Source organism: Pseudoliparis swirei, chromosome 3 (assembly GCF_029220125.1).
Source record: "Pseudoliparis swirei isolate HS2019 ecotype Mariana Trench chromosome 3, NWPU_hadal_v1, whole genome shotgun sequence".
Classification (NCBI taxonomy): Eukaryota; Metazoa; Chordata; class Actinopteri; order Perciformes; family Liparidae; genus Pseudoliparis; species Pseudoliparis swirei.
The window spans coordinates 16,330,231-16,352,349 of NC_079390.1; the positions used below are offsets into that span (position 1 = coordinate 16,330,231).

A 22,119-nucleotide genomic window follows, 5' to 3' on the forward strand; every position below is an offset into this window, starting at 1 on the left:
ATATACACAGCCCCAATGTGTGTGTGTGTGTGTGTGAAGAAGAGACAACAAAATACACTGAAGAGCAAACTAGAAAAAGAGGAAGACATTCATACTAGGTCATGCATTTTAGTACTTTATTTTTGAGATATCAGTGCAAATGAACACCAAAAAAATGAAAACATTAAAAAAAGAAAAGAAAAAATGAAATAGTTTCAGGTCTTCACATGAAATATATATATATATATCTATATATCTTCATATATAAATATATATATATATCTATATATAGCTATCTATATATATATAGATATATTTGCTGCTACAAATGTATTTCTTAGATGCACAATGCAGATCTATGATTGTACGTCAATCCCCCCACTATAGCCCGAGCTCTCTTACGGAGCTTTTGTTAACCAGTAACAGAAAAAGAAAAAGAAAAAAAATCACAAAAATATTCAATGCACGTTTATTTTTCACACATTTCAGAATCAACTCGCTCGACAGTCTGTGGTTATTTAGGGACTGTTGGTATTCTAAACAGACCTCTCTGTGATAAAAAAGACCTATTTTTAAGACTTGACGTTTCCCCCGTCACCAGTAGGGCTACACAGGTAGTTCCCATGCGTCTGCATGCAACAGGCAGCAGTGAGGAGTCAGACATTATTACACAACACAGCGCAGGATAGATTATCATTTACCACATAGAGACACATGCAAAGAACAAACCAACCAAAAAAAGATGGGCATAGCATCCTCTGCCTTTGTATGTACACTTGTACGCATATAATTCATATTTACATATCGGGGCATTAAAAACTAGGTTAATATCTTTTCTTAAACATTACAAAATAGTCATCTTTCATACTGAAAGTACTATTTACACAAATATATTGAACCATTGTGAAAATGTATTAATAATCGAAGAGACGTACTTCATAGGTATATGTATTAAAAAGATCACAAGACTAAATGGATAAAGCAGTGTGTGACATTAACCGAAAAGAATACAGTACAATCAAAATCAGGAGCCAGATACCGGATATCCCTCAAGACACCGACATGTGTCGGTGATTGTTGGGGGGCAGGTACACTCATCCAGCTGCCTGGAAAACAAACATGTACCTTGTGGTCTTCTCTTAATTACCATGCAATTCTTTAGACATTTTATGAGTTAAGAGACAGCCAAAAAAAAAAAAAAAAAAAATAGAAGAAGAAAGATGTCCATTAACCACAACAGTTGAAGAAATGCCGAAAAGAATCACAAACTGTCAAATTCTCAAGGGATAACAATACTGACATTTCTTTTATTTATTTATTACATGCCATTCATTAAATGATTGGACTCGGCGTTCGACAGTGCAAACTCCAGGTGGTCCTTCACGTGACGTGAAATAAGAGAAGAAAAAGCGCTTCACACTTGAAGTCTGGGTGTGCGTGTCGAGCGCGGCGGCGGGGGGGGATAACGCCCTCAGCCTTTCTAACTGTTGCTCCAGAAACCTGTTTACACGCAGTCGCTCAGCGGCGAGCGCCGCACGCTGACCCGTCTGCTCAAAACTGCACAATCTGCAAGCACGTCACCCGGAATTTGCACCGTCGAAGATTGCCCTTGAAACATTCAATTCAAATGAAAGCGTAACTCAATGAATTGTGACTATTCAAACCTCCGGCGCTACATCCTACATCCACTGGTAATCACACCACACGGTGCATCTCGAGGAGGAGCGAGACAAAGCATTCATCATGGTGGGCTCCTCACCGAAGCCACTGCAGTGTGAACTGTTTTCAAGGTCCTCCTTTGAATGAATTTGCCATGTGCATTGTTGTAATAGACCGAGAACGGCTTTATTTGGAATCTTATCTAAAATTGATGGGCCTCTGTCTAATCTGAAAATGTTCTGATGGAGAAAATAAATAAATAAATGTCCACTGAACTGAGCGCTAACATTTTTGGAGTCATCAATAATGAATGTTGCCTGAAATGTTCCTTCTAAATGTTTAATGGCCGGCAACAAAGGGGACATGGACTAGTGCTATGTGTAGAACTCGGATCCAAATGAAAAGTGTAGAACAAGACCAAATTGTAAAGGAGGACTTCCTAGTTGACCAAATGAAACATGGAGAGCATGATAATCACAGATGGGAAAGGTTCAATCGATGACGGTTGTGTAGTTTAGCTTGAATCCATTAGACATTTTGCTATGATAGACCTGTACACGCCATGACGTCGCCATTTACAATTGAGAAACCACTGTACTGTATGCAATACTCTATTCCACAAGAAAAAGATAAAATAGAATCATGTTTGCAGTCTTTGTTATTTGTCCCATCAAATTTGGCAAGTCATTAAAAAGAAAAGAAGAAAAAATGAAAAAAGAAAGTCAATGAATTTGATTCCGCTTTGTATTTTTCTGCAGTTGATACAACTTCTACTCATATGATTGGCTCAGCCCCTGGCTCTCATGGCTGTGCTTGTCATTGTGGTTGGGTGATTGCGGGATGGAGCTCAGACTGTGTTCATAAGCATGCATGTCACTGATTGGCTCTTCTTTAACTCGGACCAGAGAGTGGGTTCCCTCGGCCTGATCCCGCATCTCCTTCCTCAGCTGAATGCTGCCCTTCTGCAGCATGTAGTACAGGATGGGGTTGGAGCGCGAGAGCCGCGGGGAGTCCGGGTTTGAGTCACAACCCTCCCCCCCCTCCTCCTCCTCCGGCTGCTCCTCCTCATTCTCCTGACTACTCCACCTCACAGGGCTCTCGGGCTCCTGTTTGACGAGAGTGGGCGGGTCCGGCTTTGGAGCGACCGGCCACGGAGCTGGCTGGCGGCTCCAGGAGGTGCGGATAGGGCTGTCCCCTGCAGGGGGGGTGGGCAGCGGTCTGAGATTACTCGGAGGCCCTGAGTTGAGGGAACCGTGGGGTTGCCAGCCCGGCAGGTGGAGGAAGCTGTGATTATGGGCGGGCTGACTAAGAATGCTGCCGTTGGCCTGCAGGACGGAGGGACTGGGCGTCCCCCGGGGCTGCTGGGACAGCTCCTTCAGGCAGTTGTCAGAGAGCAGCAGCTGTTTAAGCACATTGAAGCCTCGACCCTCTCTGGTGAGGGTTTCACTTGGAGGACTCCTCGGTGGAGCCTCCTCTTCCTTCACGGTCCTCTGCCGGTCAGGCTCTTCCTGAACGGCAGGGGACGCGTACATGTTTATGTTGCCACTGTCCACTGCTCTCGGACAGCTAGTCTGATTCAAACTGTCAGTCCGGACAGAGCAGAGGCGTCTCTTCTTAGGAGTGGGGCTTAGATACTCCCTCTGTTCCTCTTTAACCTGCCTGGGCTGTGTCTCAGCCTGCATCGCAGAACTGGTATAGTAGGTAGCAGTCTGTTGTTTCAGCAGCTGGCTGAGGAGGCCATATTTCGCGATGACCTCTGTGGGCCGTGGTTCTGTTTTTAAGTCCTGCTGACAATCGGCTCGGGGGCTTTTCTTCTCATAGCCACCATGTCTCTTTCTGCCACTAGAGTCCTCAGACATGGCCGAGGACTGTCCCACCTCCTCCGCAAACTCAGTTTTGACCTTTACATCCAAAGTGGGCCCATTGGAGCCGTCACATATGAGGGAGGTGCCGGGGCTCTTCTCATAGCAGCCCCCTGCGATCTCCACACTCCTCCTGCCACTGGGCCTATCTTTACGGATGACCGGAGCAGTGGCCGAGCCCGTTCCCAGAAGGAGCTGCAGTACAGTGCGCCTCTCTAGAAGGTTCTCGATCTGCATTGAAGGAGGAGAAGCGTCCTTCTGACTGAAAGGTGTGCCACTGCCAGAGGGTCCGTCTGAGAGTGGAGTGGTGGTGGTCCTGTATATTGGAGCATTGAGCCTTTCCAAGAGGGCAAGGGGCCTGCTGGCCTCGAGCTCCTGACCGAGCCCTTTGCTGGAGGGGATGGGTGGGGAGGAAGAAGCTGTGCCACACTGAGCCAGATTTTGTAACAGTTTACTGGCACTGAAGGCAGGCTCTGAAGCCTCCTCAGCAGGGAAGGCTTTAGATTTACACAAATCCAATGGGCTGGACTGGACATGGGGGGAGGGGAAGGAGTATGGGGATCGTGCACCACTAGTGTCCCGGCTGAGTGGTGAGTAGAGGGGCTGGGCTGGGGCTACCGGTCTGTCGATGGGGCTTTCTGTCCTGGTCTCCTCCCAGGGCACAAGTCCCTTTGGTTGGCCTCGACCTATGGCTGCCATAGTTATATCAGCAGGTGAATCAGGCTTACATACGCTTTTATTAACCATCTCATTATTCCTGCGCTCAAGAAGAAGCTGCATTAGTGTGACTTTAGAGTGTGATTTTAGGTCCTGGCTCATTTCAGACTCCTTGTTCTTGCACAGTTTTGACCCTGATGGCTCTGGCTTCCACTTGTTTATTAAAGATTCTGTTAGTTTGTCTAGAGAGGAGGTAGACATAGAGGAGGAGGAAGAGGAGGACATGGCAGTGGAAATACAGGGGACAGCAGCAGAGGTTGGAGAAAAGGTTGCGGCGGAGGGTTGAGCAGAAGCTCGGGGAGAGAATGAAACTGGCATGGAGGAAAACACTGCGGTGGAAGAAGAGAGGGTAGAGGTGGAAGAGTAGAAGGAGAAAGAGGAAGAGGGGGCAGTGTTTTTGGGCCCTTTGTCTCGTGCACTGGCCCGGCTTCTTATGGAGAGGTCAATGGGAGAGCAACTCGAGTAGGAACTCTCTGCATCACTGCTGTCCTTGGTCAGGCTCCTCTCCTGGACGGAGCACTCGCTGTCCGATGTGACTGAAGAAGAGCCGCTCGGCGGCAGAATGCCACAGCCGTCCTCCAGGTGCCCGTTCTTTGTCAGCTGCTTCTGGTTGTTGTGGTTGTTGAGAAGCAGCAGCAGCAAGCTGCTGCATGTCTGCGGGGGGCGGGCTGGACGGGAGTCAAAGCCTCGCTTCTCCCTTGATGGCTGGCTGAGGGTGGGGTTTGGAGCATGCGCAGGGGGAGTGGGTGGGGAGCTTCGGCTGTTGCCATGTAGCAAAGAGGGGCTCTGTGGACTGGACAGCGCCGTTCGAGGGAGTGTTGTTGTTGTTGTGGTTGTTGTTGTCATTCCATTTTGGGTTGATAAGGAGCTTAGTGTGTCTGGGGCTCCAGGCAGGTTCCCTCCCACACTCGGGGGCCGGCTGTCCTGGCCGTACTGCTGGTTTGCCATGGCAGCTAGTCTCTCGCTGGCAGACCTTCCTGAGAGCTGGGCTTTGAGTGCATGCTCCCGTGAGTACTGCTGGAGGTGGGCTTCGCTGGACAGCAGCAGGGCCAGTTGACTGCAGGCCACACTGGGCTTGGGTGAAGGCGCCGGACTAGAACGGATCTTCACCATGTTGGCCACCGCCTTCAGACGATCCGCACAGGACACGGATTCAGCAGTCGTCTGGGCGGAGGGAGGAGTGGCACTGTGTGCTGACCGGGGCGATTCTGGGGGCCTGTCTTGACTGTGTCCCCTGCGACTGTAAGGGGTGTTGCTGTGATTTTGAAGTTTGCTCTTCCTCATCAGGCCCTTCAAGCGGCTCGAGGCTGTGCCATACACAGGAAGTGGCTCTTTATCCGGAGACGGTGCCTTGGATGGAGAGGAACACTCACTGGGGGGTTTATTAGAGTGCTGAGACATTGCTACACTCTGAAGCCGTGAGCTGAAGGACTGGAGCAGGGACGCCAACAGGGTGCTCTCCCCGGCATGAGGAGATCCCTCTAATGTTCCATTTTGCAGGCCTCCCACCTGGCCGTTCATCTCCATTGGGGGTGAAGTGATCCGCTGGGATCCTGGATCATTCCAGTCTCCGGAGCGCAGTAGACGGGCCTTCTTCAGGTGCTGCGAGGAACCCTGTGTGGGCCCGTTAGTTCCCGCTTTGGGAGCCGTGGGGCTATGATTGGGCAGTTGGAAAGGCCCGCCCACCTTGTCACTCTGCTCCTGGTTGCTGTGGGCAGCCTCAGACCTCCCGCTCGCCGTGGCCCCAGGCCCGGCTACCACTGGATGCATCAGTAAACCTTCCAGATAAGTTAGAACAGCTGAATCCTTGTGTGTCTCAGGGCCAGGCTCCTCCCCATGAGTCATGTTCAATACTAGGATCCCCTCGTATGGTTCAGCACTGCTAGTGGGAAACAAATGTCCACTAGGTCATCTGGTTGACAGTGGCATGTACCTCCTAACCTAAAAGAAAAGTCTGCAGCGGGCCGGAGGATGCACTGACCAGATGTGGTCCCTTTCTGGAGTGGGCGCAGTCAGCACTGTGGTGACACAGCATCCATGGTCGGAGGCAATCGGGGGAAGGCGGGCCTCCCAGGCATTGTTGTATGCCTTTAAACACTGTAGGATACTAGAAGGCCGAGCTCCACACTTATGCGAGGAGCATGCGAGGAGTCAGTGGGAATTCACCACAAAGATGTTGAAACATTCCATGGCTTTGGATGTTTGGGATGTCTGTCCTGAGGCCTGGCAGTGATCCCGTCAGTGGCGCCTTTCAGCTTTGCAGATCTCACATTGGGGACCTATGGGAGAGATAGAGAGAGAGAAGAGGGCGGGAGAGACGGTTGAGTGGAGAGAAAGAGAAAAAGGAGAACTTGTGTGAGAAGCAGGTATTTGCACAGCACTATATCACATTCATTTCACCACCTTGTCTGCCATCTCTGTTACTTAGCAACATTTCAGATTGACTGCACACGGCTCCTTCTCCTCTCTGCACTCTCCCCTCACAGCCACCGAGCAGACGACAAATGCAGATTAGGCCTGATTGGATCCAAATTGAAAATGCAAGCCCACTACCTTGAAAACATTCAGGTTGTGAGCTGTAAGCAGTGGTGTATAGTAACGAAGTAGAAGTACTTCGTTACTTTACTTAAGTAGTTTTTTTGGGTATCTGTACTTTATTTTACTACTTATATTTCTGTTTACTTTTACTTCACTACATTTTGCAATGAAAACTTGTACTTTTACTCCGATACATTTCCCCTGAAACAGTATCGTTACTCGTTACTACGGGAAAAAATAATCATGAGAAACATCGGGGACTGTTGTGGAACACACCGCAGCGCACCTGAACGCAGCACGAACACCAGGTTGGGGATCAGGGGTCCTTGCCGCGTGTTTTCTCTTCCCAGTGATGCCCAGGATGTTAGCGAGCGAGCGGCTACAGATACGACTCATTTCATGTGGAGCAGCAATGGAAGCTACTCGAACAACCACGGGGACCAAGATCAACGTCCGTGGCCATATTAGGGCGAACTCTTTTCTTTTGTCGGAGTGAAAGTTTCTTCCTACCGGATGAAGTGCCTCTTATGCCGACCGAAAGCTACGGAGCTATTGGCCTTCAACAACACACCAACCTCAGGAAACACATTGAGGTAAATTAAGATTAATCCCATGAGCCGCAACGTTAATGTTTAGTTTTGATAATGATCATAAACCTGTTAAGATATCTAGCAGTGTTGTCCTCAGGATTGGAGTAAGTTATATCTTTGGCAGGAGAGGGGGAGACAGGTGTCTGATTGTCCTACGCATGTTGTATGTTAGGCTAACGTTCGCTAGCTATCGTCAATTAAATGAGACAATGAGCGTGAGTGGAGTAGACTGATCTCTAGCGAGTTAATGAGCTGAAGAAGTGTTGACAGTTGTGAGAATTTGTTGATTTGAGTCGTCTTAGCTATAATATAATGCTAATCATTACAGCATTATTATAATTATTTGTATTAATATTATAAGAGTGACGGTCCAGTAATGGCGACGATATTGATTTGGGATTGTTGTTGTGTTTAACTACAGAGATACAAGTACATATTCACAAATCAACTCTGGATGCACGGACAGTGCATGAAACTAAATGTATAAACTTCAAATTAAAACAAACTATTTTGTACAAAACTTTAGGTTGGGGTCATGACATGTTAGGAAGTGTTATTAATTCTATCATGTCTGTAATACTCTCACTTTATTTCAGGAATGGACTACATCAAGCAGCACATGGAAGAACCCTCCCTGCAGCTATGTGATGCCACCAGGTCCAGTTCATCTGATGAAGAGGACTTCTTCTTCGTCATCTCAAGCGCATGACAGCAGCAAACAGCTGGATGGAGACGTGGATCACGTTGACTTGCTGACTTCCAACTGTGTGCTGCTGTCTGTGAAGCTAGACACACTCTACCTGCATCAGGGCCTGTGAAGCTAGACACACTCTACCTGCATCAGGGCCTGTGAACGGCTCTTCAGCATCGCAGGACTCATCTTCAGTCCCAGAAGAGAGACACTGACATCTGTCCATTTTGAAAATCAACTTCTTTTGAAGATGAACAATACATTTTTCACTTTAAAGTGATGATTCTGGTTGTTACTTTTGGTTCTGCTTTTTTTTGTGTTAATCGTGTTTTTATATTTTAGTAATAATAGTATTCATATATTGCTAAGTTCATCCTAGCTCATACTCCTTGTTCATGGCGGCCACAGCACCCAAACAAATAAACTTCATAATTCTCAAAATTCTGACCCTTTGTTTTTTTTATTAACAGCATTTACTTTTACTTTCAATACTTAAGTACATTTAATATCAGAAAATTACTTTTGATACTTAAGTACAAAAAAAATCAGATACTTTAATACTTTTACTCAAGTAGTATTCTCATAGGTGACTTTTACTTTTACTTGAGTAATTTTCCAGTCAAGTATCTTTACTTTTACTCAAGTATGACTTTTGGGTACTTTATACACCACTGGCTGTAAGCCCCTCACAGCGATGTCTTTCAAAAGTGAAGGGCCTTGTGAGAGATGTGCATCATTTCTTATGCAGTTTGTCATTTCAGTGGATTATACCCCCACACCACCTCCTGCTCCTTATGCACTTGAGCAGCATCTCACACAACGCAACCCTCCACACAAAGCAGGAGCCGCCCACCCACCCACACAGATGTACACTAGAAGGCATTAAGCATGCATGCCTAGATGAATATGCACAAGAAGACATACATGTGCACGCATACTGTCCCGCAGATTAAGTAAAGCGGTCTGGTGGCTCAGTCTCAGGTGTTTTCGGCGAGCAGTGAATCTTTGAAAAGCTTAGCTCCTTTGAGCCGAGATTGCTTTTAAATCAAGAGACAAAAGCAAAACATGAATGGACTTGACGCGATGCGACTCGTACAGTATAAATGCAATTGGCCATCGCAGCAAGGATACAGCTAACAGACAAGCTGTGAGTGTGTGTGTGCATGTGTGTGTGTGCATGTGTGTCGAGGGGTGGGTTGGCTTTAGGATCAGGTGCACCTGTCACACTGCACCACTGTCAGGAGGGCAGAGTCTGTGACACTGGGGTGAGCATTGTGCCAGTTGCCATGACAGTGTCAACGCTGCTGCCCTGGGAGACCTCTACTCTGAACCCTGTCAGCGTGGTTTCCGTGGATACAGGACACCTCCGACAGTCCTGGCCGCGTCCCATAAAGGTTAATTAATACAGATCTTCCCCCTTCGCCTCAGCTGCTGTCTGTGTCCTTTACCGAAGTCGCCCTCACCTTTGGTGTCCGCTGAGCGGACCGACATAGCAGGTCACGCAATAGGACAGCAGCCCTTGATTATGACGAAAGGCCACGGCAACCCACGCGGCCACTGGCCTAAATACTGAGAGCACGAGCCAGGGCCAAAAACAACAACGCAACAGGCTTCTAATCACGCTGAAATATACCCCGGTGGCCAAGGTCCACAAGTTGTTATGACAGCCAGGGCAACTCGGTGTCACTTTTAATGCCACCTTGAAAATGACCTGGGATTAGGAGCTGGAATTAAGTTGATCAGAGAACAATTAAGTCTGAGTGGCAGCAGGATGGCGGCTTTGAGGAGGTGCGGCAATGCATAGAATATCATTATTTAATCGTGATTGGCCCATCAGCGGCAATTACAGTTCAAGGCCATTTGAAAGTGGCTGACCTAAATCTGACAACAACAAAAGCCAACCTGGTCATACTGGGCCATCTGACGTCTGCTGTCATGCTAATCTTAGATGCTCAGGATTAGGGCTATTTTCCCGCCAGTGGGTTTAGCGCAATCATAATAGAACGCCCTGTAACACCACGTTTCATCACGGCGGTAAGCGCGTACACATGTTTACCTTCAACACCGGCCTGGTTACATAACAAATAAGCGCTGATACCAAGTTAGGAAGAGAGAGAAGTAAATGGAAAAAAGACAAGAAGCAGCGACAGTTTCCAACATGACAAATGCTGTTAATCTCAACGCTGCCGGTTGCGAACCTTTGGAATTACACTTGATCTTGTCGATGTTTTTGGCTGAAGAAACGTAACAATACAGAGCAGACACGGCGGCACAGGGACACTATGACACTGCACTCTGATGGTTAATATACAACAGAGCCACTGCGCTCACTATCTCACACAGAGCACAAATGACTTCTGAAACAAAGTGGGGACCTTCAGGTGCTTGAGAGACACGGAATGACGGAGCCGGTGTCAAAAAGCCCGGCGACAGCAAGGGCAAGAAAAAATATGTTCCCCTCAGTGACAGAGCTCGGCTAACAAACAAATGACCTTAATATAGGGAACGCTGTCCTCTGTGCCGAGCCCCTGAAGCATGCGGCCCTCCTCCTCTCTCCCAATGTGTGATGTGTGCATTACTATTACATTATCTCCCCTGGTGTATACATTGGAAATGACCTTACACATCTGTTAACATGTCATCTCATTGGTGGTGGCACCTAAAAAGCCTGACCTCCACCCACATTCACCCCCTCTTCGCCACCCCCCCACCCTCACCCACCGCGAGACACCACAGCACCGATGAGCTGCTCTACGGTTTCCGTGGTGATTATCCATTATCCTTGACAATGTCAGCCAATGACAGAGCGGGCGCCATTCTAAAGTGATTTTTACCCCTACAGTCGGCCACGTACGAGAGGCAGGGCAAAGAGATGGGGAGGCGGTGTGTGTGTGTGTGTGTGTGGGGGGGGCGCCATCATCCCCTTGCTGCTTGAGCGCTCCGTGTGTTTCTCCCTGTGTTTCGCTCCTCTCGCGTTTAACAGACATTTGGAACAGAAAAGGTCACTGCACTCTCAGCCAGCGCCAGAGTTCCATAATATTATCAGGAGGCCCCCGTAAAAAGGTGCCGATGCAGATGCCAGGGATTGGATCTCAATATGTGACCTTCATTCCCTCTGCCGACCTCCAGACTACACCCACTGACATACAGGCATGTATAATACAGCTTCTTTTTTTATCTTTAAAAAAGTGACTTCCTGAATGACCTTCATTGTCTGGAATGGTAATCCATTTAAAATGTATGAGACCAAACAAAAGAATTTAAAAAAGGGATAGAGCCAAAAGGAGAGGCAGTTAAAGTCAAGGTCATTCACTCCGCCAAGGCTTTCCCACTTGACGCAACAGCTGGTGTCCATGCAAAGCTCTGGGCGTTAATAAAAAGTGACAATGCTGCCCAAGCGGTGTGTATTACTAATGTCTGAAACCAGCCTGGCAGATGTGTTCTCCCTGCATTTAAGGGGAGTCAAGGTTAAAGTAATTTAAGAAGGAGAGGCGATGCCTAAACACCATTATATCGTGTAATCTGCGGCCCATCTCCGCTGCACATACTCAACGGGGTAGCTCACTTACACATGCGGCGTGACCGCTATTTGTAAATCCAATATGGCCTGACATGATTAAATAAGACAAAACATAAGCTACCGGACCAAACGCCGTTGCTCCGGGCCCTTTCCACCGTGAGTGAATGAGTGAACCGGAGGAAAGTTGAATTAAAAGCTCTTTGTTCGCCTTGAGAGAGGTAAACAAGAGGAACAACACGCTCCCGAACAGCAGGAGAGCCGGAGCAAGAAAATGCTTCTGCGGATAAGTCAATCAGGACAAAATAACAACACACACACACACACACACCTGTGGATGTACTCCACATACCGGAAATGTGAGACACGGATAAGTCAGAACTCCTGTGTTAAGTAGCACAGGCGATCCGTTGGGGGAGAAACAAATCCTCCCACCCAGAGCTCGTGCGTGTGAAGGAACAGTGTGTGATGACTGAGCGCTGAGATTTCAGACAAAATGGGACCATATAGTGCGAGAGGTTCTCGGCTTGCATCTGGCCTTTGGATGAGGAGCGCGGGGGCAGATTTTAACTTCATCCGTGCTCATCAGTACAATGAGTTCTTGGGGTCGACAGAGAGAGAGAAAGAGGAGAGAGAGAGAGATCGAGAGCAAGAGAGAGAAATGTGTGCACGCTGATGAGTCATGTAATTGGTTCAGAGCCCAGCTGACTGGCGGAAGATCCGACCAAATAAGTCAAAGCAACGATGAGATCATTCCACTTTATCGGGGACCTGGACAGTCCCCCCCCCCCCACACACTCTTTTTTCTATAACCTAACATGCTGCACAAGCTTTACACAGAAGGTGCTTACAGAAATTGTTTTGCGTCCACAGTAAATATTTGTGTGCTATTTGGAAGACCCACCCAAGGGCCATTTCCTGAGTGGCTGTGAATTAGTGCATCAATTAGACAAACGCACACAAACACACACATTCCTTCTTAATGAGCCGTGGCTGCCATCAATCTATACCTCGACCCTTTCGATTGGGCTCCGAGGTAATCTTCTGATTCCATCGGCTGTCCAAAATGGGGCTCATTTCCCTCCCGAAACGACACACATTTTCCATTTGTAAACACTTGTGCTGCAAACCGCAGCAGATGCTCGCGCCGCGGCCGGCGTCTCCGAAAGACCAGGCTCGGCTCTCGCGACAGACTGCAGCGGTGGTGTCTGAGGTAAATGGGCCACTTTGCAATTGAGATCAAATGTCCCACCGTCAGGCGGCCCTGAAAGCCGGATAAAACCAGCAAAAAAAACGTGGCCTTTAATGAATCATTTCCATAATATCCTTGTCATCCGCCCTAAGAGGGCTATTGCCGTGAGTCAGCAGGACGCCCGCCTTTACTGGGTTAAAAAAAAAAAAGAGTGCTGCTACTCTTTTTTAAACGGTTTAGAGTAATGCGGTCGATGGCAGAGGTCTTAGTGACAAAAAGAGAAGAGGACATATCTCAGTTATTATTTTGCTTTTCATAATGCTCCCATTGACCTACTTTCTGTTTTTCCAAATCGCCCTAATGCTTGCTCCGAGTGAGGCTGGAGAACGATAACACCGGGTACGGGGGCTGTGAAGGGACACGCCAATAAAAATTTAAAAAACAGTTGTGTTGCATTTAGGAAATCAGTCCTATTCAAAGTCACACAATTAATGGGATCCTTTCAATCCATTAGATTCATTTAACCCAATAAAGTATAAAACAATTACGTGTAACCTTTTCTGGAGGGAAAGCTCCCGAGCAGCACCAATCCAGTTGGCAGGCCCGAGCGGAGCACATGCCAACGAACAGGAGACTTCAATAAGACGAGTCCTACACCTGGCCTCAACGCACAAACCCAGAGCTCTCAGAGCAATGGCTGCTGCTCCCGACAGTCCAGGTTCATGACCAAAACCCACCTTTTGACTGAGTTGGTAACATCGAGGCAGAATAGGATAATGGGCCTTATCATCTACTATCGATGCAGTAACACGGCGTACATGAACAGTTGATACGTATGTGCCATTGAGAGCAACGGCCATACTTCCCCATAACGTAAGGCTTTTATTCAACGTTGATAAAGCGAGCAACAATCCGCTTGTCCTTCTGCCACCCCGGAGGACCTTGACCCACCGCGCTGCCTGCTGTCACGCAACCTGGAGAAGACCCAAGTGTCCGCTTCAGGCAGGCCACCTCAGACTTTTCAAGTTCACGTTTGCTTGTGAGGCATGCCTCATACAAGTAGGCAAAACAAACCACTTCAACACGTTTTTGAGCTTAGATAAGCGGGGGGTTACAATGGACTGCCTGCCACCCTGCGGGGCAGAGCCGCTTGTTGCTGCACACACACATGTCGGCGTTGCATGGGATCAAAATAAGACACATTTAGTAGCAAGTGTGTTTTTTCTGGCAAAGAACACATCACTATCTTCCTCTCCACATGGGGAAGAGAAATAACAATAAGGGTGAACGGTGACTATATGTGGTCGCCCATGTTAAACATACTGTATCGACTTATCGTACGATATGTGGACAGGACCTCAATCATTGTGTGTCTGTCACCCACATGTCGGCCGGTATGAAGCCAGAATAATCAGCAGGCTTTGCCCCACCATTAAAGATGTGTACAGATTGTAAAGCACTCAGAGACAAATTTGTAATATTGGGCTATACAAAAACTGAATTGAAAAGACTTGGAAAATTGCACATTTTTGTCAACCAAGCCCGAGAGTCTATTTGATTTATTATTATTCTGTGGTTTCATTTATTACCTTCGCATTGACAATGCGGAAGGTAATGTTTTGATCGCCGGTATTTATTTATTTGTATGCGTGTTACCGGATAACTCAAAAGTATTAAACCGAATCGCATGACATTTGGTGGGATGATTGCTTATTATCCCGGGACCATTTGATTAGATTTTGGGAATCGATCGGGTCAAAGGTCAAGGTCATGAAAAGGTCAAAATCTTCTTGAATCGCATGACATTTGGTGGGATGATTGCTTTTTATCCCGGGACCATTTGATTAAATAAGACAAAACATAAGCTACCGGACCAAACGCTGTTGCTCCGGGCCCTTTCCACCGTGAGTGAATGAGTGAACCGGAGGAAAGTTGAATTAAAAGCTCTTTGTTCGCCTTGAGAGAGGTAAACAAGAGGAACAACACGCTCCCGAACAGCAGGAGAGCCGAGCAAGAAAATGCTTCTGCGGATAAGTCAATCAGGACAAAATAACAACACACACACACACACACACCTGTGGATGTACTCCACATACCGAAATGTGAGACACGGATAAGTCAGAACTCCTGTGTTAAGTAGCACAGGCGATCCGTTGGGGGAGAAACAAATCCTCCCACCCAGAGCTCGTGCGTGTGAAGGAACAGTGTGTGATGACTGAGCGCTGAGATTTCAGACAAAATGGGACCATATAGTGCGAGAGGTTCTCGGCTTGCATCTGGCCTTTGGATGAGGAGCGTGGGGGTAGATTTTAACTTCATCCGTGTTCATCAGTACAATGTGTTCTTGGGGTCGACAGAGAGAGAAGAGAGAGAGAGAGATCGAGAGCAAGAGAGAAATGTGTGCACGCTGATGAGTCATGTAATTGGTTCAGAGCCCAGCTGACTGGCGGAAGATCCGACCAAATAAGTCAAAGCAACGATGAGATCATTCCACTTTATCGGGGACCTGGACAGTCCCCCCCCCCCCAACCACTCTTTTTCTATAACCTAACATGCTGCACAAGCTTTACACAGAAGGTGCTTACAGAAATTGTTTTGCGTCCACAGTAAATATTTGTGTGCTATTTGGAAGACCCACCCAAGGGCCATTTCCTGAGTGGCTGTGAATTAGTGCATCAATTAGACAAACGCACACAAACACACACATTCCTTCTTAATGAGCCGTGGCTGCCATCAATCTATACCTCGACCCTTTCGATTGGGCTCCGAGGTAATCTTCTGATTCCATCGGCTGTCCAAAATGGGGCTCATTTCCCTCCCGAAACGACACACATTTTCCATTTGTAAACACTTGTGCTGCAAACCGCAGCAGATGCTCGCGCCGCGGCCGGCGTCTCCGAAAGACCAGGCTCGGCTCTCGCGACAGACTGCAGCGGTGGTGTCTGAGGTAAATGGGCCACTTTGCAATTGAGATCAAATGTCCCACCGTCAGGCGGCCCTGAAAGCCGGATAAAACCAGCAAAAAAAACGTGGCCTTTAATGAATCATTTCCATAATATCCTTGTCATCCGCCCTAAGAGGGCTATTGCCGTGAGTCAGCAGGACGCCCGCCTTTACTGGGTTAAAAAAAAAAAAGAGTGCTGCTACTCTTTTTTAAACGGTTTAGAGTAATGCGGTCGATGGCAGAGGTCTTAGTGACAAAAAGAGAAGAGGACATATCTCAGTTATTATTTTGCTTTTCATAATGCTCCCATTGACCTACTTTCTGTTTTTCCAAATCGCCTAATGCTTGCTCCGAGTGAGGCTGGAGAACGATAACACTGGTACGGGGCTGTGAAGGGACACGCCAATAAAAATTTAAAAAACAGTTGTGTTGCATTTAGGAAATCAGTCCTATTCAAAGTCACACAATTAATGGGATCCTTTCAATCCATTAGATTCATTTAACCCAATAAAGTATAAAACAATTACGTGTAACCTTTTCTGGAGGAAAGCTCCCAGCAGCACCAATCCAGTTGGCAGGCCCGAGCGGAGCACATGCCAACGAACAGGAGACTTCAATAAGACGAGTCCTACACCTGGCCTCAACGCACAAACCCAGAGCTCTCAGAGCAATGGCTGCTGCTCCCGACAGTCCAGGTTCATGACCAAAACCCACCTTTTGACTGAGTTGGTAACATCGAGGCAGAATAGGATAATGGGCCTTATCATCTACTATCGATGCAGTAACACGGCGTACATGAACAGTTGATACGTATGTGCCATTGAGAGCAACGGCCATACTTCCCCATAACGTAAGGCTTTTATTCAACGTTGATAAAGCGAGCAACAATCCGCTTGTCCTTCTGCCACCCCGGAGGACCTTGACCCACCGCGCTGCCTGCTGTCACGCAACCTGGAGAAGACCCAAGTGTCCGCTTCAGGCAGGCCACCTCAGACTTTTCAAGTTCACGTTTGCTTGTGAGGCATGCCTCATACAAGTAGGCAAAACAAACCACTTCAACACGTTTTTGAGCTTAGATAAGCGGGGGGTTACAATGGACTGCCTGCCACCCTGCGGGGCAGAGCCGCTTGTTGCTGCACACACACATGTCGGCGTTGCATGGGATCAAAATAAGACACATTTAGTAGCAAGTGTGTTTTTTTTCTGGCAAAAGAACACATCACTATCTTCCTCTCCACACATGGGGAAGAGAAATAACAATAAGGGTGAACGGTGACTATATGTGGTCGCCCATGTTAAACATACTGTATCGACTTATCGTACGATATGTGGACAGGACCTCAATCATTGTGTGTCTGTCACCCACATGTCGGCCGGTATGAAGCCAGAATAATCAGCAGGCTTTGCCCCACCATTAAAGATGTGTACAGATTGTAAAGCACTCAGAGACAAATTTGTAATATTGGGCTATACAAAAACTGAATTGAAAAGACTTGGAAAATTGCACATTTTTGTCAACCAAGCCCGAGAGTCTATTTGATTTATTATTATTCTGTGGTTTCATTTTATTACCTTCGCATTGACAATGCGGAAGGTAATGTTTTGATCGCCGTGTATTTATTTATTTGTATGCGTGTTACTCGGATAACTCAAAAAGTATTAAACCGAATCGCATGACATTTGGTGGGATGATTGCTTATTATCCCGGGACCATTTGATTAGATTTTGGGAATCGATCGGGTCAAAGGTCAAGGTCATGAAAAGGTCAAAATCTTCTTGAATCGCATGACATTTGGTGGGATGATTGCTTTTTATCCGGGCACCATTTGATTTGATTTTGGGATCGATCGGGTCAAAGGTCATGAAAAGGTCCAAATATTCTTGAATCGCCTGACATTTGGTGGGATGATTGGTTATTATCCGGGGACCATTTGATTTGATTTTGGGATCGGTCGGGTCAAAGTCATGAAAAGGTCAACATTTTCTTTTTACCATAGCACGGTCAATTTTTATCCAATTGGCATGCAACTAATGCCAAAATGTTCATAATTTAATGCCCAATCTTGTGATATGCGAAGGTATGCACTCTACCGAGTGCCCATTCTAGTTTGTTGCATTTATTTACAATGTTTTTAGATTTCTTTCAAAAATCTAATTAAAAAATCTGAATGTTCTTAACCCTTGTGTTGCCTTAGGGTCATTTTGACCCGAATCAATATTACACCCTCCCCCCGCCTTAGGATTAATTTGACCCCATTCAATGTTTAATGTCGGTGTTCTTTCGGTAGTCAACAAACAAACATAAAGTGCCTCACACTTAAACTTGGAAAACAATATTAATTCTAATAATTTTCTGGAGGTTTTAATTGCTGGCGTCAAATTGAACCCAAAGGGTAAAATATGTTAGTAAATATAAAGGTAACAGGAGGGTGAAACATTGAATTGGGTCAAAATGACCCAAAGGCGGGGGGAGGGTGTAATATTGATTCGGGTCAAAATGATTCTTAATCAACACAAGGGTTAAGAATGTAAAGCTCAGTTTTGTTTGAAAAAGGGTAGCTGCTTTATTTTTATATTATATCATTATTATATCAGTGTCAATAAATGGTCTGAGCGTGACAATAATCATGTTAATTGTGACAGTTTTAGAAGCCCGCACCTGACGAGAGACTAAAGCAGTAACATTGGACATAGTTATTCCCAGATACTCTGGTACAGTACTGCAAACAGGAAGATTCTTCAGGAATAGAAAGATTTACATCCACCATCCAAAAATATTGGAAGCCACAATACCTCTCCTTTGAAACATTACAAGTCAACTACTGCCTGCCGAGTCCAGTATTTAAAAAGTAACTGTAAATCCAAAAACCCTGCGATAAGGAGCTCTAATATTAGACAGCTGAACAGATTCATTTTAAATCCCCATCACAATGTAACGTGACATTTGAAAAGTCCTTAGCGGTGGCCCCACAATCACTGTTGGAGTTCTGAAGGGGATTTTATAAAACAATACTGTCAATATGACGGACTGCTTTCTGGGCTTAAGAGTTAGATATGAATAAATTGTAAAAATTGCAAATACACGCGATGAGATGAAAAACAGTAAAAAAATCTCTCTTTGTGCGCTTTCCTTCAAGTGCGCCAAGATCACCGTGACAGACACACAGACACATAAACACATGCGCACACGCTGCCCAGTGTTTGTGGATGAGCCGCTCTGGGCGGGAACTCATTATTACAAAATATGACCTCAGACATATGACCTCATGATTTGGGCTGAGCAGTAACATAGTGATCCTTGCAGTGGTCACTGACTATTGACAACATGGTGCGCGCTACTAACACGCTGAGCTGGTCAGTGTAATTGGCTCTGAATGTTATTTCACAGCGAAAGACAAGGGCTGAGAAAGTAATCACTAAGATGATTCTGAGACGGAGCGGTCTGTCTCTACGCTCAGGTTCAGTCACCAGTGAAAGAATCCGGGTCTCAAATGAGGCACGTAACGTACAAATATTTTGATGAGGCATCACTTTTTGGGTTTTTTGTATCTTCTTTTATTTGGTTGCTGTGTTCAAAGACCGTCGGAAAGATGAAAATATGACAATAATAGTGTTTAGTTTTGATTAAAGAAAACTTGCCTTTTAATCCAGCTGGCATTTTTTGGGGAGGGGGGGTGGCGGGGTTTCAGCGGGTGAACTGCAATAAACGGCCTCTACCTGGCAGCCCAGGTGTCCCTGATCGAGCAGCGGGAATGAAAACCAGCAGGAGCTCTGGACTGAGCTGCTGGAAAATAATTTTAAAAAGACAGAATAATTGAATCCTTTTGTTTCCTTGAAAACGACCAAGTCACCTTTTACTGTAACCAAGAGAAACACCCAGACTGTCAGCAGAGACGGGGACGAGCATGGGGGCTGAGGCTCGCGGGGAAAAAAGAGTCTGTCTTCTCTCGGTCGGCCATCGACTGTTAAATCAGACGGGCAGCGATGGGCAAGGCCGGCAGCCGCAGTGAAACGGGCCGTTATTTCCCCGTAACTAAGGAGAGGGATAGGACGCAGGCAACTACCACGTGTGGTAAATGTAGCAAGAAAAGTTCCCAAAGGAGGACAAAAATCCACAGTAAGCCGATTGCTAACACACCTACTCTGCAGCGGTTGGGAGGCGAACGCAGACACACATGAAGCCCCCGTACCTTGTCATCCTTAGCTGTGGAGGCCGATACAGGTAAAGTGCAGTAATCAATTTGCTCTACTGGCAGGAGAGCTCCTCCAGAATACTAATCAGGCCTCCCGCCCTCCCCTCTTCTTCTCGCCATCCCTCCAACCCCCCTGCCTTTCTCCTTCACCTCTCTCATGACTTGACACCCACCCCCCCACCGCCACCTCTCCAATGCCCTAGACCTGACCAAATGCTAAAGGAGGGCAGGATGTCTTCTGCACAGATAACTGCTGCCACTAATCAAGCCTACATGCACCGAGGCATGGGATTAAAAGAGCTTGCACAGCTTGACTCAGGCACTGAAATGTGTTGGTGCACACACATACACACATTCACATATACACACACATATACAATAGGGAAGCCAGCAGCGTCTTGTCCTACAAACGCACACAAACACACGAGCAAACAACACAACAAGGTCAATTTAAAAGCTGATGTTCGGCGAACATTCCCGCCGCTATAAAAGAACACACACAAGAAGATTAGATCTAAATTTACTCCGCCAGTCAGAGCAGGACTCGGTGGCGAGCCACCCGTCTCTATCTCTCTCAGAACACATGTCACGCAGGGAGCTGCAGTGTTGTGCAGTGTCTAAAGCGGGGGTGGGGTGGGGGGACGAGACAAACTGAACTGTGAATTGACAGGGCCTTAAGTCCCATTCGTTTTTTATTTTGAAGAACGGCTTACAGGGGATGGGGGGGTTACACCATATCGAACACATACCAGTTGCCTGGAGGCTGTAACAAAGCGTCTTCAATGTTACACATACATACATATACACATATATATATATACAGGACTGTCTCAGAAAATTAGAATATTGTGATAAAGTTCTTTATTTTCTGTAATGCAATTAAAAAAACAAAAATGTCATGCATTCTGGATTCATTACAAATCAACTGAAATATTGCAAGCCTTTTATTCTTTTAATATTGCTGATTATGGCTTACAGCTTAAGAAAACTCTAAAATCCTATCTCATAAAATTTTAATATTTCCTCAGACCAAGTAAAAAAAAGATTTATAACAGCTGAGTGTTTGTCAAGGCTCAGGAAACCCTTGCAGGTGTTTCGAGTTAATTAGACAATTCAAGTGATTTGTTTAATACCCTACTAGTATACTTTTTCATGATATTCTAATATTTAGAGATAGGATATTTGAGTTTTCTTAAGCTGTAAGCCATAATCAGCAATAAATCAGAATAAAAGGCTTGCAATATTTCAGTTGATTTGTAATGAATCCAGAATGCATGACATTTTTGTTTTTTTAATTGCATTACAGAAAATAAAGAACTTCATCACAATATTCTAATTTTCTGAGACAGTCCTGTATATTAGGGGTGTGAAACGATTAAAATTTTTAATCGGGTTAATCACAGGTTTTTGTGGATTAATCATGATTAATCACATATTACCGATATTCTCGGTATATTTTGTGAGAACATAGAGATTTATGACAAAAGACGGATATATACATTTATACATTCTTCTATACAATGGTGCTGCAACTCAGCAGTTCTTTAGCAGTTTTCTTCCATATGGAACATTAATACATCTTCATCCTAAACAGAATGTTTAACCCTCCTGTTACCTTTCGGGTCAATTTGACCCCATTCAATGTTTAATGTCGGTGTTCTTTGGGGTCAATTTGACCCTAGGCTGTTTTTCACTGTGTCAAACATATAAGAAATATCAACTTTTTTATTTATTTAAAGGGCTATTTAGGTAGTCAACAAACAAACATAAAGTACCTCACACTTAAACTTGGGAAGCAATATTAATTCTAATAATTTTCTGGAGGTTTTAATTGTCAAATTGACCCTGAGGGTAAAATATGTTAGTAAATGTAAAGGTAACAGGAGGGTTAAACAGAACATTTTCCTCTTGTTTGTCAACCATTAACTCCACCATGATACAATCTAAAGGCCTCTAGTCTTCCTCTAGCAGCTGCTGAGGCAAACTGACTGTGTGGGTTTTCTTCATGAACTGGGCTGTGATGAAAGGGACGGCGGGGACACCGCTGCAAAGCTGAAACCTCACCGACACGGACAGGTGGACAGATTGACAAGTGACTTTTTTTTTGCTCGGTCCCGATGCGCGCGCACGGAGCTCTGTGGCGCGCGAGACGGAGATCGATAAGTGTTAACGCAACGCGAAGAGACAGAAATGACATGCTGCTGTGGAGATACGATCAACAACAGACGTTTAGTTTA

General features: G+C 46.1%; 1 protein-coding gene across 4 annotated transcripts in view; it reads right to left on the reverse strand.

Moving 5' to 3' along the window:
* Positions 1-432: 432 nt before the first annotated feature.
* The window catches only part of nrip1b (nuclear receptor interacting protein 1b), a 43,369-nt gene continuing 21,682 nt past the window's right edge, over positions 433-22,119 (reverse strand). For all 4 annotated transcript variants that reach the window (XM_056442537.1, XM_056442519.1, XM_056442546.1 and 1 more), the window contains one exon: positions 433-6,496. In XM_056442537.1, the coding sequence (XP_056298512.1) occupies positions 2,409-6,062 (3,654 nt within the window). In that variant the 5' untranslated portion in view covers positions 6,063-6,496 and the 3' untranslated portion in view covers positions 433-2,408. The remainder of the gene's footprint in view (positions 6,497-22,119) is intronic.